Genomic DNA, 26,507 nt, shown 5'->3' with positions numbered 1-26,507 from the left:
CTGGCCACAATCGGGCCTGGGTATGGCTAAGAAACTGAAGCTTTCCACAACAATATGATTAATGACAGTTCCCTCATCATTTAACAAGGGGTGGAATTACTTTTTCACACAGGATCATGTAGGTTTGGATAGTATTTTTCTCTTACAAATAAAATCATCACAGAAAAACTGCATTTTATGTTTACTTGGGTTATCTTTGTTTAACATTTAAATTTGTTTGATGATCTGAAACAGTGTGAAGAATTATTTATTGTATCTCATGTTCATTAACAATAACGTACATTTAGTTTTAGCATGGGGGTGTCAGCCATGACGGTTATGGTGTCAGTGGCATAAGGGCTTTCAAGATTAGTGTTTATTGTCTATATTTTGTATATATTTTTAAGTATTTTTTTTTCACAATGAATACATCTCTATTCAAATAAATGCAATGTTTTAAGCTCTACTGTGGAACATTCCAAGGAAAGCAACAAACTTGTGGTGGACCCTCTACCAGAAAAGTCTCTGTATCTCCAGTTTCTCAGTTGCATCTCTCAAAAGCAAAATTTCACTCATATCTCATCTTGTTCAAGTGTTTGGAGAACGGAAGATCATGCTGAACTTTGTGCTTTGCCTGACGCTCTCCATTGCCTATGCAAAGGTGTGTATTTTTAAATCAGTAATATTTTTCTGAATAAAACATGATAATTACTCATTGATGAGCCATGTCAATTGAATCTTTCTAGGAGCCTCCACAATTAGGCACAATTGAACTGAGCATGATGAACCAAAGCATTGATGACATGTTCTCCAACTGCATTGACAAAATGGCTACACAAGTGCAAGAGGTTTACTTCCCAAGAGAGATCCAGATATCTCCATTTCGAGATGCATGGAAGAAGGCGACATCATGTGCACTTAAAAAACTAGAAACACTGCAGACAAAATCCAAAGAACTGACTATCAATCACACAAAGGCTCTATGCATTTACACACTTGAAAGTCCAAAGGTTTACGAACAACTAAACACAGCACTGAGAACTGGTGCACCCAATTACAACACTACTGCCTTCCAATATCATGCTTTATACTTTTGGATTACGTCTGCCTTACAGATCATGAATTCCTGCCAAACTACTTACAGAAGAACCAAAAATGTGTATAATGGAATTGTCAACACAACAATGCGCTTTGGCAACTTGGCTTCCTCTTCTTTGCGCCCTAATATGAATGACATTATTTTTGGTTCAGTGACTTGTTTTCATATCAAGACCTGCTTAGGAGCGTACATTGGTAATTTCTCTACGTATCCAAGTGAGGAAGAAGTGCTTATTCCTCCCTATGAAACGTTCAAAATAATTAAAATTGTGGCAACATCCTATGGAGCGCTGAAATGTAATAAGATCTTTGTGCTGGAGAGTGTAGGGCACAAGAGTAATCTCAACTGTAAGGCAGTCAGTCACAACCAGGGAACTAGGGCCAACATTCCCTTAATACTTGGTTTTCAGCTTTTGATTGGTTTGATATGGAATCATTTTCATCTTATTTAATACTTACGTTTATGTGTCTGATTAACAAAAATCACTCAGGAATCTCAGTGTACATATTACTTGATTTACTTGGTTATACTGATTTATAAATTGTACTACTATTAGATAATACTTTGAGAGAATCTGACATTCTATCTACCTTGCACTTCTCAGGAGCTTGAATCATGCAAATACTGATTTTGTTTAAAAACAACCTGTACAAGATGTGTTAATAAAAAGTATTTCTGGAGTTTATTTGTTTTTATTATTAATTATGACAGTTTTATGTCAGTATTTATTATCATTTAATTTTTATTTTTGTAAAAATGCCAAAAATTGTACACTGAATTTATCTGCACTTAATTCTGTCATATACATTCAGAATTACAGTAAGGAAGAATACCAGCAAGGAAAGCACAGAGAGTTGTTAAGTTACCATTGAACTATACCAACTGAAATTCACGTCAGTGTACAAGAAACTTCAACAAATTTACTTTTTATATAAACTATATACTTTATTGTATATCAACACTGCTGAAACGTAATTTTAAATCACAAAAAACTATTTCAGCCTACCAAAACCATTCACAATATCAACATATATTTTTCCAGTTTTCAGAAAGACAATATTTTACCATACTACGGCAAATGAAATCCATATTGCATTTCACAAAAAGGCAGGAGGTGAGCGTCTGTTGTGTTTGGTATAGTCACATATAAAATTACAAAAGAGAAACCTGAGAGAGAGCTAAACCGATTTTTCTTTTCATGGTCAATGCCGAGAGGATCCAGAGAAACCGATGTCCAATATGTAAGGCCAGTTAAGTCAGTTTTACTCAAATTATCAAATCTGATCGGACCAACAGTTTCCGAGATATTACAATTTAATTTTTTCACTTTTTTGTGTGGTCGCCGAATTTCAAATTGCATTTACTCAGCAACTACTGACTGATCCGATATCAAAAACCAAGCTATCTCTGGAAAGGGGAAATTATGGCAAGTCTTAAGATGTCAACTTCTAGGTAAATAAGTGTGAAAATAAAAAAGACAACCCCTCCAGATTTTTTATATGTTGTAGTAGACATATTGGGGTCCATTTTTTTCTATTGTTGTCATTGAGGTCGGGCGTGTCCCTTATTGTCAATTTCAAGATTAAGTTATAAGTCAAAAGGTAATTCATCTCTAAAGTACTCAAATGCAAAGATAACTGATTTGGATTTGGATTCCTTATGATTTACCCTTCCAGAGATACCTTGGTTTTTGATATTCGGACCAGTAGCTGCGGAGTAAATGCAGCAATGGAGTAATTTGAAAAAATGTTTAAAAATTTGATTGCGATATCTCAGAAACCGTTACTCCATACACCAATTCTCTTTGCAACTGGACAATGTGAGCGTTCAAACTGTAATTTTTTTGGGTGAGTTGCTTTAGTACAAACTGGATAAGGAATCAGTGTAGTTACATTTTTGCAATACCTTCTTGAGCTTAAGTATTCTAAAAAAAGGTTTGCGTTTATTCTTTATATGTATTGGAGGCAGCTGGTTGGGCCAAAAGAAAAAAATATCGGCTTCTGCTCGAGATTAAAGTAGTTAAAGTAGTTAGTGCAAATATTGGCGTGGTCTATCGCTGTGTAAAGCCATCTTACTTAACTTGCATAACTGTTTTTTAGCCATATTTCTTCAGAACTTTATGATTTTTTATCACTGGAATTTGGAAACACGCTCAAATTCACATTGGTAAGCGCCGCGCAAACTGTCAGCACATCATCCAACAAGTTCCCGTAGGTTTCTGGGACAACCTTTTCCAGCAATTTGAAGTCCTTCCACCACCCGATCACGTTCTTCGCGTGAGTCCAAACCATTTTTTCGAGGTCACTTTTGGGCACCAATTTTCCGTCGACGTACTCTGGTGTATGCAGGGTGGCGCCGAGAGAAGCTAGATCGTCTTTTACGTTAATCTTCTTGCGTGATAAAATCTCGTCTTGCCGCTCCAACAAATGTAAGAATCCACATTCCTTTGCGATTTGACTTTTGGACATGTCTTCGCTATACCCCGAAGACAAAAACGAAACTGTTCCTGCTGGAGTGACGCTCGAGAAATATCTAACTGTAGTGTTTTCTGGCGCTTTGTCAGTAGTTTTAGTGACAATGAACTCTGGGAAGTCAATGATACCTCTACATTTGCTAAATTTACGTTCAAACATAGCTGGCCTTTGCTTCGCGACTGTTTCAACATTCGGCCAAGCTATAAGAGGCTTCAACATGAAAGCAACAGCGGGTATCCACGTTTGACAAATGGTCGTGACAGAACTTTCTCGTATTCTGAATCTATACCCCAAGTCCCTATCGCAAAGTCCTAGCTTCAGCTTCATCAGTACGATTAAAAGATGATCTTGCGTGTTTAGCTCAAGGTTTAGTCTTTGGGTTCTGGCCGTGATTTGCGTTACCAGCCAGTCGAAAACGAGCGAGTGGAGCCCGCTGAGGAACATGAGCTGTGCGTCGTCCCCTTTCAGAGAGGAGTAGGAGAATCGGGGCAGGGCGCGGTACAAATCCTCCTTCAGTCTGTCATTCTCGGCCAACAGAGAGTCCACCTTGGCTTGCAGGTCCGTGTACCCCACCTGCAGCTGGATGTGGCGCACTCAGATCGTCAAGTTCGGGCCATTCGATCTCGACGTTCTCCCCGGCTAAGATGCAAAAGGGATGCAAACAGTAAGTAAAGCAATCAATCAATCAACAACTTTATTAATCCCAAAGGGCAATTCTGTTCGCACATCTCAAGAAAAGGAAAGACAGACACCATACATTCAAACCACAGTGCATCAGGGACACAATAGCAAATTTACTTTCTATTTAAAAGCCTCATGGCAGAAGGAATAAAAGATTTGGCATGGTGGTTGGTCTTTTGCTGTGGGGTGACATAGCGCCTCCCAGAGGGCATGTTCATGAACTGTGAGTGCAGAACATGGTTAGGCTGGTTCAGTATGGCCTTAGTCTTTTGGAGCACCCGATGTCTCCACGCAGAGGCCAAATCCTCCATCTGAACACCACTGATTTTGCTGCACACTTTTACTATCTGGTTCAGACTGTTCTGGTCCTTCACAGATAATCCATAAAACCAAGAAATAAAAGAAAAAGTCAGCAAACTTTCGATAAAAGAATGATAAAAATTATTTAAAATGTTAGACGATACATTAAAAGAGCTGAGCTTCCGCATCAAGTGAACCTGCTGGACACTTTTAAAAGGTGCATTCTGTAACTTTTCAGGTGGACGGTCCGTGAAATATTTTTCTCCATGGAGTTGTTACTGCTTTATCTGGAATGTTTCACAGTATGGCTTTAAACCTTTCTATCTTCATGGAGACCAAATCAGACCAAGTTACAGGTCAGATCTGTGGAGAGGCAACCACACTCACAGTCAGAATGTCTGTTTTTTTGTTTTTGGTTTATTTATTTTTTGATATTTTTAGCTGTAAAACCACCTGTAATGGAAAAAATGTGTGGAACATTCCAGGCAGAGCAATGACATATCTATGGAAAACAGGAGGTGAAGGACCCCCACCCAAAAAGTTACACAATGCACCTTTAAGAGACAACACAGCTCAATTTTACATAATTCAAATTTGATGAAATTACATAACAGTTTTTTTTATTTTATTTTTTTATACTTACTTGATGATTTTCATGGTCTTGCTTTTCTCTGATTTTACTGGTTTTATTGTCTTAGGACTGGTATGACCAAATTATAGCAATTTACCTTTTTGTTGCCTTCATTTTATGATCTCTGTGCAGCACTCTGGAAACTGCTTTGTTTGTAAAATGTGCTATAATACATACAGTATACAGTGGGTTTGGAGTTTGGAGATAAATACAAGTTTCTATAAGTATTATTTACTCTATAAAACATTTTTTATTGTTAAATCCACACTGAATGCCAAAGGAGGTTTAGTAACTCAAATTTTTAATATATTTTAATATAAATTTACTGACCAAGATGTCAAAGTGTTTATTCTAGCCTGGCCAGCCAAGACTACAATGTTTTTCTGTTTAGTTGTAATACTATAGCATGCAACCTGATCAAATTATCACAAGTTTTTCCACACACAGGGGAAAAACGATCTCACAAGATTTTATCCACTTATCCATTTGGCACAGGAATAACAGGCCTCGCTCAAGATCTGGAAAGTTGCGTATTTTTGAAAAGCTGTAGCTAAAAGATCCGTCCACACAGACGCACGTAGCTCAGACATTCAGACCAAGAACACTTTAAACTCTGTCCCAGTTCTTATTTCGTAGAGATAAGACCAATATTGATGCCGATAACCACTGCTGAAATTGGTGAAAAAAGATCGCAAAATAATATGATAAAACCATAAACTATATAAAGGAGTTTTAAATGTTCTGCCGATTTAACAATCAGAAAAAACACGTTTGGAGTTTGTAAAAAAAAATTAAATAAACAAACATGGCATCTGCAAACGGCTTTAAGTAGTAGTTTGATTAGTTCACTTTATTCAAGTGTCTTCATACCTGAGAATGCAATGTTGCAGCTTTTCTTTCGAGTTTTGTCTGTTTTCTCTTCTTACAAGCTCTGTGGAAAAAGTATAATAGTAAGTAAGTGAACAAAAAAACATGTCAATGAATCTGTAACTTACTTGTTGTTTTTGTCATTTTTTAAGACAGAAGGCGCAAAATCTGGATTGTTGTAGTCCAAGGACATCTTCCCTGCAAAATACAAATACGGTGTATTTATTTTACCCCTCATTTAATCAACTGTATCCATAATATCTAACAGCGTTAATTTGCAGTGTCTGACAAATGCCGGCAAACAAACATACACAGGGCTGCTTAGTCCGACCTGCACAAGCCCCAACAACAGTGCTCTGTGGTTCCGTTACAGGACATTGTTTCGTGGGCAGTCAATACACAATAGTCAGACCTTCATGGGTCTTGTTGGTCGTTGTTCCACTTTGCAATGCAATCTTCTTTGGAGTCTGTGGGTAAAGAAGAACTGCTGCCTCCCTCTGATAGTTTTGGAAAGCAGATAAAGTCCGATGGAGACGTGTAATCAAGAACTTCATTTCATCAAAACTACGGATGATAATTGTTTGTACCCAGTGGTGGAAAGGGCACTGCAAATTTGTACTCAAGTAGAAGTACAGTTACATGGCTAAAAAAATATACTCAATTACAGGTACTGCTTCTAAAATTGTACTGAAGTAAAAGTTAAACATACATATTATAAATATTATCCAGAGTACTTTTCTCCAGATTTTTAGCAACTTTTTAGATCAAGATTTATTCCATAAACAGTTTGAAGCAAATAAGTCGTTTCAAACTACAACCTGCTCTGGCCTGGAGCTCTGAGCAGGAAATGCAGTGCTCTGGTGTGTGTTTGTCACATGGATTATACTTCCATGATCTGTGTAGAAAGGAGCAGATCAAGAGGTGAGACAACTGGGATTTGTGCTGTAATCAGAAGTCATATGATTTAAACAAAATATATAACAAATTACTATAGACTCTTTGAAAAATTGTAAACAAAAAGATTCTAAACTCCAGAATGGAGGCAGCTGGAGGCAAACATGAAGTGAAACATAATGTGATTTTAATGAAAAAAATGGGATTTCAGAATATCACAAAATATTAAAAATCGAGGACAATTTGGAAAATGAAAACCACTTTGATACATGTAAATGATATCAGAGCCAGTTTAAAAATGCTTACAATTGTGTTTTTTTTAATTGACAAGAGTTTATGATAGACACCAAGCATTTTTCAAAGGCAAAATCCACATTTTGAGGTTTTACTGAACAAATCCTTGTTAAGCCCACTTCATCTACAGATATATTACACATTTCAACATAAATTATACTTTTTGTGAAGCCCAAATACTATTTTCGGGTTAGAAAACTGCATTTTTTCCCATCCTTCTGAAGAGTGAAACAAAGCAAATAAGATTTGTACCTTGGAAATTCAAAACTGTTGCTTATTTTTTGTTATAATGTCATAAAACCATTTGCATTTAGGTCTGCTTGTCAATTAATGGTTGTAAATATATTATGTTATGTGCTTAATTTTGCCTCTACTGCAGAAGTTTGAGGCATCTGGTGATATAAGATTTGAGAGGGTCTATTGCATGGGTAGAATTATACTGAATTACAAGTTTAAAAAGTATAATTACTCACAAAATCTACTCAATTGCAGTAACGTGAGTATTTGTAATTAGTTACCTGATGTACCTGATATGAAATAAGAGGCTGCAGAGGCAATGCCCTGATGCCCTGCTCTGCTCCTCGGGAAGGTGGGTGCACTTCAGCCTGCAGATGGCCGTGACCCGGTGGGGATCCGGTAAAACTTTAGTCCAGAGGTGTTCCAGCAGCCTGGTCCTACAATCATGAAGTTCAGATCAGATCCATGCGTGTTTATCCCCCATGGTTTCTCCATGCAGCCGCGCCATGGAGAGTCATTCTTCTTCTGCAGGTAAACAGCGCGCTCACGGCTCATGTTGTTTCACGGCGCGTTACTGCCCTCTAGTGGATTCGATTCAATACAACAAGCACTGCCCTCTCCCTCATGTGTGCTCCAGTCGCACATTTGCAATATTTGTCTTTTTCAATGATCTGTTTACGCATTTTAAACATTCACCTTACCATAGACAAAGAAACCGGCATGTGTAAAGACAGAAATGTTGTTAAAAAAGTTCGTGTTATGGATGGTTAGAACTGAAAATGAAGACGTAAATGTGAGCTCATGTTGCACCGCACAACTTCGCTCCTCTTTAGGGATCAGATTAGTCAAAAATTGGGATAGTCTTGTTTTAATCCTGGTTTAGATTTGATATAGTTCTAGTTTAGACATGGTTTAGATTAAATCGGTCAAAAATAGGGACACCTGGGACATTTCTTATATAAAACTGGGACAAATCACTGGTTTTGTATAAATTTGCTGGGACAGTGGACACAGGACTTAAAACTGAGACTGTCCCGGGTAAATAGGGACACCTGGTTACCCTATGTTAAAAAAAAGTTCAAGTTATGGATAGAAGTAAGCAGTGTTGGGGAGTAACAGATTACATGTACCGGAGTTACGTAATCAGAGTACAAATTATGAGTAACTGTATTCAGGTACAGTTACTGTTTCAGTGAGTGGTAATTAGATTACAGTTACTTTGTTAAAATAAGTGGATTACACGGCGGTATTTTCCTGTTTTCCCATAATTTTTATTTTTATTTACTTTTTTTTTTTTTTCGATAATTCCACTCATTGCTGGAAATTAAACAAGGTCTAAACCAGGACTAAAACCAGATCTAAACCAGGAATAAACCAGGACTAAAACCAGGTCTAAACCCGGACTAAACCAGGACTAAAACCAGATCTAAACTAGATCTAAACCAGGACTAAACCAGGTCTAAACCAGGTCCAAACCAGGACTAAAACTATGACTAAACTAGATCTAAACTTGGACTAAAACAGGACTAAACAAGGACTAAAACAGGATTTAACAGGACTAAACCATGCTGTGTGGACCACGTCTCCTCCTCTTCTATCAATAATATTTTTAATATGGTTAAGTATCCTCATCTTTGCTTCTCTACAACAAACCAAGTAATCCAAAGTATTCAGATTACGTTACTCACTTTAAGTAATTTAATGGATTACGTTACAAACTACATTTTGGGGTATGTAATCTGTAATCTGTGGGGGAATACATTTTAAAAGTAACCTTCCCAACACTGGAAGTAAGGCTGGTGATCATCAAGAAGTTACGATACATACCTCGATACAGTATATATTTCAAATCGATTCAATACGGTTCAGTAAAAAATAATATCTAAATCATGGCTGTGATACTAAAAGTCTAAACGGCTTCTTGTGCAAAGTTTGGGTGTCAGTGCTGAGGCCCTGGATAGATCACTGCCTGCTTCTTGCATCATATCGTCATCGTCAGATCTAGGGCCTCTCCCACCATCAAAATGCAGAGAGCAGCTGTAGGTGGCACTGTTAATCTTCTACAGACTTTGGAAATCTACTCACCCACATTTATTTATATCCAGCTTTTCCACTGGTAGGCAAAAAGTCAGTGGGGCTGCTTGTTTGTGTTGACAGTTGCTTTGCGAATGTCTGTCATGAGATAATTCGTCTTATTTTGAAGTAGGTTTTGCATTTAATTGTTTTGACATGACTTCAAGAACAAGTACATGGAACATAGTGACTTTTAGTAAGTGAGTACTAGTAATCAAGTTAAATTTTGTGTCATACGGTACCTCTCTTCTGTCTTTTTGCAGCTCTGTTGCATTTACTCTTTAAGGATTTCTCCTGCTGGTGAGGTGTTGTTGGAAAATCAAATATGGAGGGGACATAATCAGGATGCTTCGGATTATCTGATGCTTTGCCTGGTATATAAAAAAAACACAAAAAAATACATACATATTATTATAAGTTTCCTGAGGAGTGAGGTGTGTACAAATGTAAGTGTTAAATTTATCTCGGTTGGAACAATAACCTTGGTTATATTATCCACCGGGACAGGAAATCTAGAATATTTCATCCACAGAATAAAATACAAAGCCAAAAGGGGATAAAATTATGACAATAGCTTATACACACACACTCAGGGTTTAGAGTTTAGGCGAGTGTGTGTCGTGGGGGGTTGGGGTCGAGTAATCCAATTCACGATGTCTGAATTCTAACCATCTTTTTATAATGATCTCACAAATATTTTTTATAGATCAAATTATCATATATAAAATCATCATACACCCAGACACTTTACTCAACAATATGAAACATACTAAGGCAAGAGGTGTGACCACTGCCATACACCCATAGCACAAATTCATTAAACAAAATAAACAAACAAAACAAATCTATGTTTTATTGTTTACTCAAAAAATCGACAATATGCCTCCGAGGCCTCCAAGGTCGTAATATGATATGACATGATCATCATACAAGTGTAATTTACCTGACATGAAATGTTTCCCGCATATTCTCTCATGGCCTTTGGGATCCCATGGTTCATCAGATTTGTCGACAGATCCTCTCTTTATTGCATGAAGCCACTGTTTTCTTCTTTCTACGTCTTTTGGGATTCTAAAAAAACTAATTCCACTCCTTTTACTCTGCCTGCTGATGCAGTTAAATGCACAACAACTAGTTGGCATGTTGACTTGTTGATATGGACGCTTTTAGCCTTTTTGCCTACCAAAATGGCTGCCGCATTCAGTGACTCCGGATGTGACGTCATCATGTTTTCTCGTATGATTTTATTTTATTTTTTTTTAAAGTTTTTTTTCCTTTAATAAAATAACTCAATTCTTTTACTGTAATTTTCACACAAGCAAAAAAAGACGTACAAGAGGCACGAGTAGCAACATAAATATACAGGAAAAGAATACAATTGTAGGGGGAAAAAAAAGAAATAAGAAATAAATATTTTCGCGTATGTTGTAGCGGATCTAGCGCTCCGGATATCTCAGTCTGATTTGCACAGCCCCCAACAGCAGTGCTTGGTTCCTTTGCTTCTGAACATGATGTTGCTTATAATAAAAGTAGCAGCCCCGCAAAACTACCTTTGTTTGTACGAGGAGGTATTACAGAAAGTTTTGCGGCAGGACGTCACAATCTATTTATAGAAACAGTAAAAAGAGTTACTGCGAGACACTTATTCTGCAAAATAAAATAAAATAAAATAAAAATCAGAATTCATTTGGACTGCTCAAGCATAAGAACCCATATACCCATACATAAATATTTAGTAAACCTGTGCGTTTTGTTGGGAAAATTTCATGTCCATAAATCCAAATTCTCCAATTACAGACTCCTTTTTAAAACAAATATCTTAAATGTTAAGAATTATCTTCAAACACTAAACAGTATTTCTAACAATAAATCTATCAAAACACTCAATATTACAGAAGAATTAGGATTAAATTTTTTTTATTATCAGTTACTCAGTTTCTTGTATTGATTTCTTTGTATGTATAATTATCTGCCTCAGTTTAAGGTTACATGTATGTCAGTTTTGTTATTGTTTTTGTTTTGGCATTAAGTTATTAAAATAATAATCATAACAAACGTTATTGCAATTTATATTTGACATAAAGGATATGTAAAATTGACTTTTGTGAACTTCAAACCATGTTAGAACGGTGTTACTTCCTCCAAAACAGACCTGGAGTTGTGTTTTGATTTATTCATGCAAAACACTTACATTTTATTTAACGTTATTTATTAGTTTGTCTAAAACTCCACAGAAAAAAGAAAAAGAAAGAGAATCATAAATCATCAGAAAAAGTTACAGATCTGTTTTTTTTTTTATTTAGGCAACACACAATTTTACCTTTAATCAACTGCAGCTAAACAAAGAGTGTATTAACAGGTCTAATCCAGTTATGAAAACATGCAATTCTTTAAAAAGGAGGTCTAACCAAGTAAATTAAAGGATAACACAAAGATTATAGCCTACAGTTTGAACAGTTGTGAATGTTAAGTTGTCAGCAGTACAAAAATATAAACTGCTCCAAACATTAAAATGAATTATTAATCAATTATGAGCACAAATGTAATCGGCTTAAGTGCCAATGAATTTTTAATATCTTTAAATGCTGCTGAGTCTTGGCATCAAAGTTTCATCAGTATCAACTCTTAAAGATGCCCTATGTAATCTTTTCCATCCGCTTGTCTCCATGGAGATATTGTTACTTTGCTTGGAATGCTCCACAGTATGGCATTAAACACTGAGATGGTGCCACCAGGTCAAATATACAGGTCAGATCTATGGAGAGGCAACCCCACTCACAGAAATGCATGCGTATCAACATATTTTTGAGCTGTAAAAAGTTACACATTGCACCTTTTAATTATAATTCACGATCTCCACATCACATCATCTGCAACCTCTTCTTCCTCCTGTTTAGATAGAATTCTAAATCCGCCTGCTGACATTTTAGATCCTGTAGTTTTTCTTCGAGCGCTGCGTTGGCTTGCTTGGTGAAGTCGTAGTCTCTCAACAGGACTTCGTTTCCCAGCAGGCCACGCTGCTCCTTCAGGCGGGTGTTGTCCCTCTGCAGGCTGCTGCGAGCTCGCTTGAGGTTCGTGAGCTTGTCTCTGTGTTGAGCCAAAATGGCGTTCACCTGGGCCAGTTTCTCTTGTTGGTGCTGGATCTCTGTCTCGGTGCTGTGGAGCCTCTGCTTGATGTTGGACAGCACCTGAAATAAAATTATTATGATTTAGTGTAAAAGCATCTTGAATACTTTCTTTAAAACTATAACTTAAAGTAAAATAGGTGCTTTTCATGCTTCTGTGGTGACATGGCAATTGGATCCTCACATCCCGTTGCATTCATTCTCTGTGATATATTAGCAGAGTCGTGCTGAAATAAGTCAATATTTAAATATCAGGAGAGAGAAGTGAGGTTCCATTTGTGAGAACTGGATCTAGTCACGCGGCAACGTGAAAAGAAAAATAGAAAATAAAATAAATATACTAAATTAAAAAAAGAAATCTCAAGAAACAATTGGCTGACCTGGCCCTGTTGTATTTGCACCCAACATCACAAGATGCTACCTACATTATTGCTCTCTGACAGATGAAGACCAGAGACAGAGTTTCCACTCTTTTTCACGGACAACATTTTTAAACTTTTCCATGACTTTTTCATGACCTAAAGTGACTTTTCTATGACTTTAGGGAAGCCTACATGTGTAGAATTGATCATATTTTTAGGGCTAAATATGAAATGTTAACTCTTTCCTCTCACCTTATGGTTTGGTGTTAGAGTTTTTTTAACATTCAAAATACTGTCAGTGCATTTATTGTCGTCTCTTTTAAACAAAAGGCGCAGACGTTCAGAAATAATCATAATAGACTAATGAGAACTTAACAGAACGCTGTAGTTGCGTGAAAGAGATACTAAAATCCATTTTTCCAAAACTTCCACTGAATTCACAAAATTCTATGACTTTTCCAGGCCTGGAAAACTAAATTTTTAATACCCATGAATTTTCAAGAACTTCCAAAACCATGGGAACCCTGCAGAGAAAATGAGGCTCATTGAGGCCACAGTTATAGGGGCAAATTTGGAGTTCCATGTTTGGAATTCCGGACCGCGGAGTATCATAGAAACCAAAGAGTCAATCCGGGGCAAGGTGGTTGAAGCTAAAGCCCTTTAGCAGGAGGCGAATGCTTAAGCAACACTGTCAATCAAGTCACTGATTGACGATGAAGTCGGAAGTGTGCCCATTCTTACTTCCTATTTGGAACGTGACGGCTAGTGGGTTAACTATGTCCATGGTCAGGCCAGGTGAGGGGAACAGGTTTCACATTTGCCATCTACTGGTAAAAATAAAATCACTCACCTCCAAACTCCTCACCACCCTCCTCTGTACTCTGACAGCCTCTTCATGTCTCTTCTCCCCGTGCTTCTTCCTGTCCATCCTCCGCGCGTGGAGCTTCTCGTACTCGCGTTGGTAGGGGTTGGTGGCGTTCCGGTCGGCCTCGCTGATCTCCAGCTCCAGTCTCCGGATCCGATTCTCCAGGCTGAAGTTTTGGAGGCGCAGTCTGGTCAGCTCATCCTGGTGCTTCTCCTCTGAGGACAGTGCGAACTCCACCTTAGCCAGGGCGTCCGGTTTAGCCATGCGCCGACTCAGCACCATTACTGCCACGTCTTTCTTCAGGGACAGCAGTTCACGCCATTCTTTGTCCACCTACAAAAATTATATGAGTGAATTAATAAAGATATGATGCCGATAATTAAAAACATTTTCTTAATGTTGACTGCACTGAAACAGCAAGATCTTGGTCTATGTAGTTACCATGGTAAGTACTTTAGACACAAGATTACACATTAAAATAATTACTAATACACAATATTGTAATAATTTAATATTGTACAACATGTAAAGGTGCCTTAACCTCTTGAGACTCTGCGTTGTCATACAAGGACATTACATACAAAACAAAAAACAGCAAGGTAAAGTTTATATCCAAATTTTATGAATGAAACCAATGTATTTATGTACAATAATGTATGGCATATGGCATTCAGATTTGACACTTTTTTAGTAATCACAGCAGACTAGAACATCATGTCATGTTGTCATTTGAGGACTTTGGGACTATAATGTTATTAATTGTACCATGTTGTTAGCTGAACTTGAATGAGTTTACTAGTCAAGTGGTAGTCAAGACCGCACTAATCGAGACCAAGACCAGTTCGAGACCACACTGTCCCGAGACCAGGACAAGACGAAGACCTCTGAGGTTCAAGACCGAGACAAGACCGAGACTTTTAAAAGCCAAAACCAAGACAAGACCGAGACGAAGCGCCTTCAAGACCGAGACAAGACCAAGTCCAAATGTGCTGGAATCTGAGTTGAGACCAAAACCGTAAAAAAGTGGTCTTGAGGCTGGTCACGAGACCAAGACCAGTTTACGACACTAGAGTTTACAGTTGTAAATTGTTAATTTAAGTGGTACATTTGCTTGTGTCATACAGTAAGATCGACCCATTGTCCGCATATGAGGACATAATTTTTTGCAAAAACTACTTCCTGTATAAAAACAAAGTTTAGTTATGATACTTATTAAGTCCTACTTATCCCAAATAGCAAGGAGGAATGAAAAATGCACACCAGACAAAAGCTCGGGTCTCAAGAGGGTTTAAAAAACTTTACTCTTCATGGAAATATTATTGCTTTTCCAGAAATACTTCATAGTTTGACATTACACTAATCAATCTCCCTCCACTGCAAAAAAGCTTGGCCAAAATTTAAGATATAAACACTTAAATCTATTAGAAAATGACTTAAAAGTAGTAAAATTATCTGTCCACGCAGCAAGATAATTTTACTTGACAAGTTCTCTTAAAATAAACAAACTCTAGAACTAAACAGTCTCAGAACTAGTAAGTAGATAATAAATCTGAAAACAAGATGAATAACCTGATATAAATGTTAAAATCTTGGCCAGATCAGAGAAATTTGCAGTATAAAGGCAAGCGAGTGACACCATCAAGGCCAAGTTACATGTCAGATCGGTAAAGAAGCAAGCTTGCTCATAAGAATCTACTATTTGCAAGATATAATATTAATTTAGTGTCCAATATTGACATATGTGGCCAGTGAAGTCTAAATCGATGTACAATTCTTGCTTTCCAAAACAAACTAATTTATTTTTAACATCATTTTTTGTACAAATTGATTAAACTGAGATAGGTTGTCTATTTGCAGACCCTCAAGCAGCACTGCAGCCCATCACCGAACAAGTGATGGGCTGACAGTGAGAGCTTTGACCAACAGTTTAGTATGCACGGTGTATCTACTTCGGCCACACTCCATCTCAAGTCAACAGCTTATACATCGCAGAGTCGGAACAGCCATTGAACAGCACACAGATTTACTACTTGTTATTTTTTTTACAAAATATAGGAGAAGTAGGCAATAAAAGGTGTCTAGTCTGTATTATTTGTTATTTAAAGGTGTTCTACTTGATTTTTACTGTCTTGAATGTAAAATAAAACAGAGCTATTTAATTTTAAACAGTTTGTAGTGGCCCGAAGTTATTCCTCACTTACCTTCTGCATTCTGAGCATCGTAATTATTCATTGTGACGAGCTTATAAGCGCTTTTCATAATTAATTTCTCAAACTACAGTGACCAGACGTCCCTATTTACCCGGGACAGTCCCAGTTTTGAGCCCTCTGTCCAGTGATTTGTCTCAGTTTTATACAAGAAACGTCCCAGGTGTCCCTATTTTTGACCAATCAAAAAAAAATAGAAACACCTGGGACATTTCTTGTACAAAACTGGGACAAATTTGTGATTTTGGATAAATAGAGTAAACAGAGAGTCCGGTCACCTTATTTTAGGCCTACATTTTCCCAAATTGGCCACTTCCAGGTCGATAAAACTAAATATATTGTTATTTTTCTACCTAGATATAAATAACAGGCCTTCTCAGTACTTCAGTTTCGGCATTTGGCATCCACTGGTTTCCTTTCTTACCTTGCTTAGCTTCTCTTGCGCCTGCATCTTCAGCGTGTCCGCCTGCCTCTCCGCCATCTCTCTCTCCTCCTTCATGTTCAGCTTGAGCTCAGTCAGCATCTCCAGACTCTCCTCGTAACTTTCCTCACACAGTTCCCCCCGCAGAACCCTCTCCATCTCCTCTTTGGGCTTCTTAGCAAATATTGGAACTAGCTTCAACTGCAGCTTCTTCCTGTGTTCGATGGCGTGAGCTTGTTCTTCTGTCAGCTGCTCCAGAAGTAAAGCGTATTCTTCATAACCGGTGGTGTAGGCACTGGCTGGTCTTTCATGTTCTGAGGAGGACTCTCTGTCTTGGGTCTCGTAGTCCAGTCGGTTGGGGCCATCTCCTTCACCATTGGGAGCCTCTGAGATCAAACTGTCCCCAAACGGTAGACTTTGTTGGTTTGTTTCAGCAATGTGGTCACCGTGGTCTCCATCTGAGTCTAGTTTCTCTTCGGTTGATCCAGATGGTTCAGTAATAAGGTTGTGATCTTCTGGTAACATGACGTCAATGTCAAGATGTGTTTGGGAATCTGCAAAGTCCAAATAATAAAGGATTTTAAATAAATACTCATAAATAGGGTGATTAGAATTTCAAAATAAAAAACTGGGACATGCCCGTTTTTTTGGTGGTTGGTAATAATAAAATTGTGAAACGAATGTGTAATTAAGGAAAATTGTTATGCAGAGACCATTCATGACTAACATGTGAGCCAGTATAGTCACATTTTCTTTGTGTGTTGGTCATTTTTAAGCAGATTTTTTGGGGAATTTTATCTAAACAAATGACAATTTATGCCTCTTTCTACTGTTGGCAGGTATAAAATTGGTCAAAAACAGACACCAGGGACCTTCCTGTCTGATATAAAACTGGAACAAATCACTGGTTTTGGATAAATCCGCTGGGGCAGGGGACACAAGGCTCAGAACTGGGACTGGTCTGGGTAAATAGGAACGTCTGGTCACCTTAAAGAAATGGGAAATGTCTAAGCATGCACACTCAAATTATTTCTTACTGATCAGTCCAATGTTGATTTAAAATTATTATTATTAAATTTAAAATTATCAAAAGAACTTTTAATAACAAGCTAAAAGTTACAATCTGCAAATAATAATATATTTACTAAAATGTATTAGTTGCTCAGTCCTAGTTTGGTAGGACGATTGCTGGAAGCTTGGTGGTTCAAATCTTGTTCTTGCCAGTTCATATTGTCATCATTGTGTCCTTGAGTAAGACACCTAAGCCGCCGTGCCTGCACAGCAAAAACTGGGGGGTTAATATTTTTAATACAAAAAGTGTTATTTTATTTGAAAGTTAAATGGGGGTTTGAGTTGGGATTATTTGCCAGAATTGATATCGCTGGCGTTAATTCAACTTCCCCTGGTGTTCATTCAACTTCTCTCCGTGTTAATTTGTTTCCTCCCATCCACCACTTCAAACTCCCCTGAGAAAAGGCCAGTTTGAACCAGTTTTGTACAAAATGTCATCTTAAAGTAACTAAAATAAAGTGCCAAAAAAAAAAAAAAACACACCCCATGTGTTTTTTAGCTAAATCAGGATAACCCTAAAGAGGTTTACTCTCAAAACATTAACATAACTCTTGATTTCAGGGTTAAACAGGAACTTTGGTCCAGTGTTACATAATTAACATTTCCAAAAATCTTAAATTAACTCTACAATAGATTGGACTCATATAAACCCTGAGAAAATATTTAAACTGATTCTGTGAGAGTCAATTTTAACACTTCACCTTTTGCTGTGCTGGTAAATGGATGAATTCTTTAGTTACTGTAGTTGTAAATGACTGACTTACAAAATCAGTAGTAATAGCAGTTGTAGGCTTACTATAGTAACATTTGTAAATATATTAGTACTAATAGGGATTTGCTTTTAAAAGTCTTTCAAACTTCAATTCTTACCTGACAGCTTTTCTTCTGTGAATTCAGATTGGTTAACTAAATAATCTTGATTTCCATCTTCGTCCATATCTGCCAACAAATCGCAAACTGTTAATGGGTAGGAGACTCTGAAAAGATTGTGTACATGTTCTAATAACTCACAGGAGAAATTTATTGTTTATGAAATATCTGAAATTATGATTCACAAATGTTGAACGTTATTATTGGACTGTCTCCCCAAAACTGTCCTAATCCTAAATCAAATTTTTGGATTTGAATAATGTTTTTCTGAAGCTACTGTGAAAATGTAATCCACTTTTGTTTATTTATACCGGTAATAAAATAATGTTACCACTTTCTGAAACTATTATGAAAATAAAATGTAATCCACTTTTGTTTATTTATCCCGGCAATTGCATAATGTTACCATTTTCTGAAACTATTGTGAAAATGAAATGTAATCCACTTTTGTTTACTTACTAACAATGTGACAAAGAAGAAGATGTTGAACTCTGCCAGTATAGTTTTACGTTATAGGCCTGGTAATAATTACACAGATATTAACTCTAAACCAGTTAACCAAATCTGAAACCGGACTTGCCCTCCAGGCCAGCTCAGTTTTAAAATACGGGAATGTTGTGAGTTGTTTGGTGATGCAGACTAGGCTAAGAATGGCTGATTTTCTCACCTGGAGACTTTTCTTCTTTGGGATCTTCTGTGGAATGCTGAATCTTAACCGATTGTCCGTCATTCTCTGACACAGTACTGGTTTGGACATTGTCACCTTTTTCCTGGTCTGTAAAATCAACAGGAGCGTCATCTCCAGGAGCAGATGTCGCAAACTTCGCCTTAACTTTGCCATTATTGTCATCGTGACCTAAGTCTTCACTCATTTTAAAAAGAAAATGTATTATGTGTAAAATAAAGTAGTTTTTTATCAGACTTGTGCTTCTCCAGTGAATGAGCCCATTGGTTGTGTTGTGGTTGCCGTGGAAACTTCAGCTCTGGACCAATCCCCTGCACCCTCTCATGAATATTAACAAACACTGTTAAATTCCAGGCATTTCGTCCAAATTGTGTAGGTCATTAACTTTTGTACACATTTTAGCTGCAAAAAACGGTTAAATTACTGAACAGGTTGTGGTCAATGTGAGGAATGTGTATAGAAATTATTAGGGATGTAACAATAACTGAAATATTGTGATATCGTATCGTCAAAGTTCTCCCAATTATATCGTGGACCATCACAATATATCAAATTACAAGTTTCTATGCTTAAATTAAGAGTTATGGTGCAGCAAAAAGACAGAGCGAACTACATAGACCATGATCCTTTGCACTATTTCATTGCAGACTACATGAAGAAATAACAGTTCTAAGCACTTCTAAGTCTTAGTTCTTTGGATTAAGTCTTGTCAAGGCATTTTAAGAGGAAAAAATAGCAAATTAAACATTTCAGCTGTTTTCCCTCCACAAAATATCGCAATAAATATCGTACCGTGAGATGTATATCGTGAAAATATCGTAGGGAGAGATTTGGATATTGTTACATTGCTAATCGTGAGCTTTCCCACAAAATCGCGAGCTTTTCCACAATATCGCAATAAATATCGTGAGGTTCATACAGTGGCGATATCGTATTGTGAGACTTGGATATCGTCATTATCGCTCGAATAAGGTAAGTTAAAAAAAAAAAAAAGAAAAAAGTGTATTCTTATTCATATCATGAATACAAATATATAGTTTCGTGTTTATTTATTTATTTTATTTTATTTATTTATTTTTGTTGTGTGTTTTTTCGAAGATAATTTCAACCCCGCCCCCGAGCGAAATGCCAGGATTTTAGCGTCCTCTGCGTCGAACCCACTGCGCAGGCGTCAACTTCTGCCTCCAACAACAAGAAGCAGGAGCCAGACAACATGGCCGACCTGGGCAAAAAGTACTGCGTTAACTGCCTTTCGGATGTCACCAACCTCCGGCTTCGCTGCACGGAGTGTCCCGACATCGAGCTGTGTCCGGAGTGCTTCTCGGCGGGCGCAGAGATCAGTAATCACCGCAGATGGCACGGTTATCAGCTGGTGGACGGCGGCCGATTCTCGCTCTGGGGTCCCGAGGCGGAGGGAGGCTGGACCGGCAGGGAAGAGCAGTCGCTGTTAGATGCCATCGAGCAGTACGGCTTTGGCAACTGGGTACAGCACTTTGTAACTCTTAAAAATGATGATTACTGTGCTAATGTTGCTGATTTTACCTGTGAAAGTGATCTGCAAAGTAATATAGTTTGCTTTGTGACGAAACTTGCACCTAAAAGCAACTCCTAAGTGTTAATTCATTCGTATCTACACTGTTGTAGTATCCATTCCAATACATAACTGAATAGTACAGCTAAAACCATTTTACTAGAGTGACCAGACGTCCCTATTTACCCGACACAGTCCCAGTTTTGAGCCCTGTGTCCCCTTTCCCTGCAGATTTATCCAAAACCATTGATTTGTCCCAATGTCCCAAGCGTCCCTGTTTTTGACCAATTTTATACCTGCCAACAGTAAATTGTTTAGGTAAAATACAGAAACGCTGCTCAAAAATAACCAAAGTACAACAAAAATGTGACTATACTGACTTACATGTTAGTTAAGAATGGTCTTTGCATAACATGCATTGTCCTTAATTACGCACTTGTTTCACAATTGTATTATTACCAACCACCAAAAAACCAGGAGTGTCCCAATTTTTGATTTTGAAAATCTGTTCGCCCTACCCTAAAAACAACTACCAAGTGCTAATTCATTGTATCTATTGCAATACAAAACTTTATACTACAGCTAAAACTGTTTTACTAGAGCGACCAGATGTCCCTATTTACCTGGGACAGTCCTGGTTTTGTGACCTGTGTCCCCTGTCCCTGCAGATTTATCCAAAACCATTGATTTGTCCCAGTTTAATGCAAGAAATGTCCCAGGCATCCCTATTTTTGACCAATTTTATACCTGCCAACAGTAAACTGTTTAGGTAAAATACAGAAAAGCTGCTTAAACGTGAGCAAAACACAAAGAAAATGTGACTATACTGACTTACATGTTAGTCATGAATGGTCTCTGCATGACAATTGTCCTTAATTACACACTTTCACAATTTTATTATTACTAACCACCAAAAAAACAAGGATGTCCCAGTTTTTTATTTTGAAAATCTGGTCACCCTACCCTAAATACAACTCCCAAGTCCTAATTCATTTGTATCTACTGCAATACAAAACTGAACAGTACAGCTAAAACTATTTTACTAGAGTGACCAGACGTTTCTATTTATCCGGGACAGTTTTGAGCCCTGTGTCCCCTTTCCCAACAGATTTATCCAAAACCATTGATTTGTCCCAGTTTAATGCAAGAAATGTTCCAGGCGTCTCTATTTTTGACCCTGCCTACAGTAAAGATAGGCATATGTTGTAATTTGTTCATGTAAAATACAGAAAAGCTGTTTAAACATGACCAAAACACAAAGAAAATGTGACTACACTGACCTGGATGTCTGTCATGAATGGTCTTTGCATAACAATTGTCCTTAATTATGTACTTTTTTCACAAGTGTATTATTATCAACCACTCAAAAAACCAAGAATATCTAATTTTTTAAATGTTATTTTGAAATTCTGGTCACCCTACTTTAAAAACAATTACCAAATGTTAATTAATTTGCATCTACACTATAATTGTATCTGTTGCAATATATAACTGTATAGTACAGCTAAAACTATTGTACAAGACTTAATATTATTATCATATATCACGCATACGGCCTTGATAAAGACAACATTTTAACAATTCAATTCAAGATTTGCAAAAAAAAATTTAACTAATGAAGCAATGTCAGTGTTTACATTAATTGAAGAGACTATGGTTGCCCCCTAAGAACATGGCCTAAATATTGGCATAACAAAAGGTCACTTTGTTGCTCCTTGTATTATTTTCATTCATTCATTTGTTTGTAATGTGCAGCACTTCAGAAACTACAGTTTTTAGATAAATAATGATGATGATAATAATGATATTCTTGTAACAATCTTTATAAGTGTATTGGATTCACATACAAAGTGAAAAGACTGCAGGTAATAAGTGACATTTAAACACCTCAAATGGTATGAAAGAAAATCATTAACCTTGGAATTATTTATGCCACCAATGTCTGAATCAAATCTATGGGAACTCACTGCAGCCTGTTACTTTATTAAAATTTTGTTTATGTTATTAATATAGAAAGTTGTTAAAATGACATCCTGGCAAATTTGTTCTAGTCTAATAAACGTTGTATTTGTATTTGTTTTCATACTCAGGAGGACATGGCGGCTCACGTGGGACCCTCGCGCACCCCTCAGGAAGTGATGGAGCACTACGTCACCATGTACATCCACGGAAACCTGGGCAAGGCCTGCATCCCGGACAGCATTCCCAACCGGGTGACCGACCACACCTGCCCCACTGGAGGCCCCTTGTCCCCCAGCCTCACCACGCCGCTCCCCCCTCTGGACATCAGCCTCACTGAGCAACAACAGCTGGGCTACATGCCTCTACGGGACGACTACGAAATCGAGTACGACCAGGACGCGGAGAAACTCATAAGCGCGTTATCGGTAAACTACGACGACGAAGATGTAGACATTGACATGAAACGTGCACACGTCGACATGTACGTTCGGAAGCTACGCGAGCGGCAACGGCGTAAGAATATTGCTCGGGATTACAGTCTAGTCCCGGCATTTTTGGGCAAAGACAAGAAAGACAAGGAAAAGCCGGGCATTTTGGGAGTCCCTGGCGCCGCTGGAGGTTTGGGTTCAGCGAGCGTTGCCGGCAGCGGGGTCATCGGTCAAAGTTCTACTACGACAGGTGTAGCCGGGAATGTTCCGAGCACACCTAAAAGAAAAATAACGAAAGAGGAGAAGGAGCAGCGTTCCCGGTTGAAGAGTTTATGTCAGTTCATGGCGAATAAAGAGTTCGAGGACTTTTTCGAGAACATGCACAAGGAGCGCGTGTTGAGGGCGAAGGTACGCGAGCTGCAGAGATACCGGCGAAACGGCATCACGCGCTTGGACGAGTCGGTGGAGTACGAAGCCGCGAAACACAAACGGGAAAAACGGAAGGAAAACAAAAGCGTGGTGACTTCCAAACGCGGGAGCAGCGGCGGCGGTGGCCTCGGCTCCGGGATGGGATTGGGCGGTGGAGGCGGAGGGGGCGGGGCTGCCGGGGGAATGGGCGGCGTCAGCGGGATCAAGGAGGAGAGTAAAGACGGAGAGTTCGCAGCCATCGAGAACTTGCCCGGGTTCGAGTTGTTGTCGGATCGCGAGAAGGTGCTTTGTAGCTCGATGAATCTCAGCCCGGCGCGGTACCTGACTGTTAAAACTATTATCATCAAGGATCATTTACAGAAAAGGCAGGGGATTCCTTCGAAGAGCCGCCTGCCGAGTTATCTGGATAAAGTCCTGAAGAAACGCATCCTCACCTTCCTCACAGAGAGCGGCTGGATATCTCGAGACGCAGCGTAGCTCTCGAACTCCAACCGTCAACTTGTTTACTTGTTAGATGAGACATTTTAAGACTCTGGTGTTCAACAATAATGTGAATTTTGTATATCCTGCATTCAAATTTCTCTTGGTCGGATTTAAATCTGAATATGCGTAAGAAGCAACATTTCAAAGAAGGCTTTTTTTGATGTTCATGGTGATGTTTTCAGTCGGTCTCTTGGTGGTTAGTAAAAATGTAAAAGACCTACAAATGAATTGATTGTTGCACAGTTTTAGCGCGGTACTAAGTCTAATAGGCTTTTCTGTATATTAAATTGACCACAGACTTTCAGTTTGAGGCCTGTTTATTGCTCTTCTTCTCAATTGCTGGAGGAAGCAAAAAACAAAAAAGATTGATCGAAACTTGATGTGAATATGTATATTTAAAACAAATCTAAAGTAATATTTTCTTACATTGGAACAAAGATGTATATTTTGTCATTGTAGATGCCATAGTAGATGTTTAATTGAACAAAGAACGGGCATTGTTAATAAGATTAAAACGACCTCGTCATTCACAATTTGTGAACTGTGATTACCAATATGTGCATTATTTGGGAGCAATCTTAAATTGATTTTAGAATATTCATAGGGCTACAATGAAAACATGTCCTGTATATTTGGGCAAACCAAATTCGAGTAGTCGTAGTGTCCCTAAACCAAAAAGGCATTTTCATCAAAAAGAAAGAAAAAAAAAAGAAGTTTACTTTGAACTGTGAATTTCTGGATCAACAAACTTTTATAATCAGTTGAAATTCATCCAATAACCTTTACTGTTTACATTAGATTAACACAGAACATGTCATAATGTTCTCTTTTTTCTTTTTAGACTGACATTTTTTTCACACCTATTCAATAATGAGCAGCTACAAGAAACAAAAACGACAATACAGTTTTTCTACGAACTGCAGAATGGTGCTTTATTCATCTTAACATCTTTTGGTATCTTGTCTTCCATCAAAATAAACCGTTCAGAATTGCTTTTCCAGACAGAATGGAAATGGATTTTATGAAAAGGTGTGTGCACTGTTCATCGCTGTTACCATTGTTAAATTTGCCAAGAATGTGTTTTTCTTTTCTTTTTTTATGGAAAGAAAAGTGTCGAGGGTTATTTGTTTGCCTTTGTAAATACTACTGTAACATAAATCTGTACAGTATTTTTTTCATAGCTTTTTTTATAAAACAAAACGTGGAAAAGCTGAGAGGTTGGGCTTCTAGTGGGGTCTAGTGCTTTCCTGTGGGGTGTTCTGATGCTGTTGACATGTTCCTGCTGTCTCTCAGTTGCACAAAAAGTGGCTTTATTAAAAGTGCAAAGACTTTATACAAACATTTAGTCCCTGTGTTTTTCATCTACATTTTGACTTTCACATTCAGGACGTTCAGTATGTTTGGTCGGACAATACACAGTAGTACTTACCCTCATAGGTGTGTAGTTACTTTTACTTGAGTCATATTTGTATTGAAGTAACAGTACTGCTAAAGCTTTATGTTGACAATATGAAATGATTTGAGCACTTGTATTTCTTGCACCGTTCACCCAGATATGATTTAGTTTTTCATTTTTGTGGCAATATTCTTTGAAAATACCAGATTGTTGATGTTTTGTTATACTGTAAAATGCCAAATAATACCCAGGTTTCAATTTAAACGCCAGGTGCAGGTGTATATTCTGATAAACAATGTTGGGAGTGTTACTTTTAAAATGTATTCCCCTACAGATTACAGATTACATACCTCAAAATGTAGTTTGTAACGTAATCCATTAAATTACTCAAAGTGAGTAACGTAATCTGAATACTTTGGATTACTTGATATGGTCATGTTTTTTAAAACTACATGAATGTACCAACCACATCCAGAAACTTCTTGTTTGTTCTCTTCAAACTGTCTATTGAGCTCAAGTCTCCATGAACAGACTTTTGTTTGCTGTAGAAAAGCAAAAACGAGGATCTTAACATAAGAAGTTTTGTTTGCATAAAGACAATAAAAAGCCCTGTCTGTCCTTAACCAGATTAAAAATATTATTGATAGAGAAATGATTTATATATGAGATCACTGCTGCCTTAAATTATGTCCACCTACTGTTAAGTGTCATTGTTTAGACCTGGTTTAGTCCTAGTTTAGTCCTGGTTTAGTCCTGCTTTTAGACCTGGTTTAGTCCTGGTTTTGTCCTGGTTTAGACCTGGTTTAGTCCTGGTTTAGTCCTGGTTTTAGTCCTAATTTAGTCCTGGTTTTAGTCCTAGTTTAATCCTAGTTTAGTCCTGGTTTTAGACCTGGTTAAGTCCTGGTTTTAGTCCTAGTTTAATCCTAGTTTAGTCCTAGTTTTAGACCTGGTTTAGTCCTGGTTTTAGTCCTAGTTTAGTCCTGCTTTTAGACCTGGTTTAGTCCTGGTTTTAGATCTGGTTTTGTCCTGGTTTAGTCCTGGTTTTAGTCCTAGTTTAATCCTAGTTTAGTCCTGGTTTTAGACCTGGTTTTGTCCTGGTTTAGACCTGGTTTAGTCCTGGTTTTAGTCCTAGTTTAGTCCTGC

General features: G+C 37.7%; 4 protein-coding genes across 8 annotated transcripts; 2 read left to right on the top strand and 2 right to left on the bottom strand.

Moving 5' to 3' along the window:
- Nucleotides 1-441: 441 nt before the first annotated feature.
- Nucleotides 442-1,758, top strand: LOC110165174 (erythroblast NAD(P)(+)--arginine ADP-ribosyltransferase-like). Its single transcript, XM_020930343.2, has 2 exons — nt 442-640; nt 726-1,758. The coding sequence occupies exons 1-2, from the start codon at nt 593-595 to the stop codon at nt 1,527-1,529; spliced, it is 852 nt and encodes a 283-aa protein (XP_020786002.2). The 5' UTR covers nt 442-592; the 3' UTR covers nt 1,530-1,758.
- LOC129409817 (THAP domain-containing protein 2-like) lies at nt 1,724-10,711 on the bottom strand. Of its 5 annotated transcripts, none has more exons than XR_008632595.1 (6): nt 10,473-10,711; nt 9,772-9,900; nt 7,738-7,893; nt 6,160-6,229; nt 6,035-6,095; nt 1,724-4,191 (listed from the first exon to the last, which is right to left on the bottom strand). XR_008632595.1 is itself a non-coding variant. In XM_055156594.1 (5 exons), exons 1-5 carry the CDS (start codon nt 10,669-10,671, stop codon nt 4,147-4,149), a joined length of 504 nt encoding a protein of 167 aa, XP_055012569.1. In that variant the 5' UTR covers nt 10,672-10,711; the 3' UTR covers nt 1,724-4,146. The 5 variants fall into 5 exon arrangements, 1 of the variants encoding a protein (XP_055012569.1); XR_008632596.1 differs by having other exon boundaries at nt 6,160-6,926; nt 7,747-7,893; XR_008632594.1 differs by having other exon boundaries at nt 7,747-7,893.
- A 1,175-nt stretch (nt 10,712-11,886) lies between these two features.
- Nucleotides 11,887-20,541, bottom strand: ccdc96 (coiled-coil domain containing 96). Its single transcript, XM_055156705.1, has 6 exons — nt 20,403-20,541; nt 19,118-19,225; nt 18,451-18,519; nt 16,513-17,063; nt 13,867-14,214; nt 11,887-12,717 (listed from the first exon to the last, which is right to left on the bottom strand). The coding sequence occupies exons 3-6, from the start codon at nt 18,515-18,517 to the stop codon at nt 12,391-12,393; spliced, it is 1,293 nt and encodes a 430-aa protein (XP_055012680.1). The 5' UTR covers nt 18,518-18,519; nt 19,118-19,225; nt 20,403-20,541; the 3' UTR covers nt 11,887-12,390.
- On the top strand, nt 20,289-25,307 carry tada2b (transcriptional adaptor 2B). The gene is made up of 2 exons (XM_020929673.2): nt 20,289-20,618; nt 22,757-25,307. Exons 1-2 carry the CDS (start codon nt 20,349-20,351, stop codon nt 23,960-23,962), a joined length of 1,476 nt encoding a protein of 491 aa, XP_020785332.1. The 5' UTR covers nt 20,289-20,348; the 3' UTR covers nt 23,963-25,307.
- The last annotated feature ends 1,200 nt before the right edge of the window (nt 25,308-26,507 follow it).

Source organism: Boleophthalmus pectinirostris, unplaced genomic scaffold (assembly GCF_026225935.1).
Source record: "Boleophthalmus pectinirostris isolate CB_2022bp ecotype Guang Dong unplaced genomic scaffold, ASM2622593v1 HiC_scaffold_20, whole genome shotgun sequence".
In the NCBI taxonomy this organism is placed as follows: Eukaryota; Metazoa; Chordata; class Actinopteri; order Gobiiformes; family Gobiidae; genus Boleophthalmus; species Boleophthalmus pectinirostris.
This window is presented reverse-complemented; position numbering and strand designations above follow the sequence as displayed.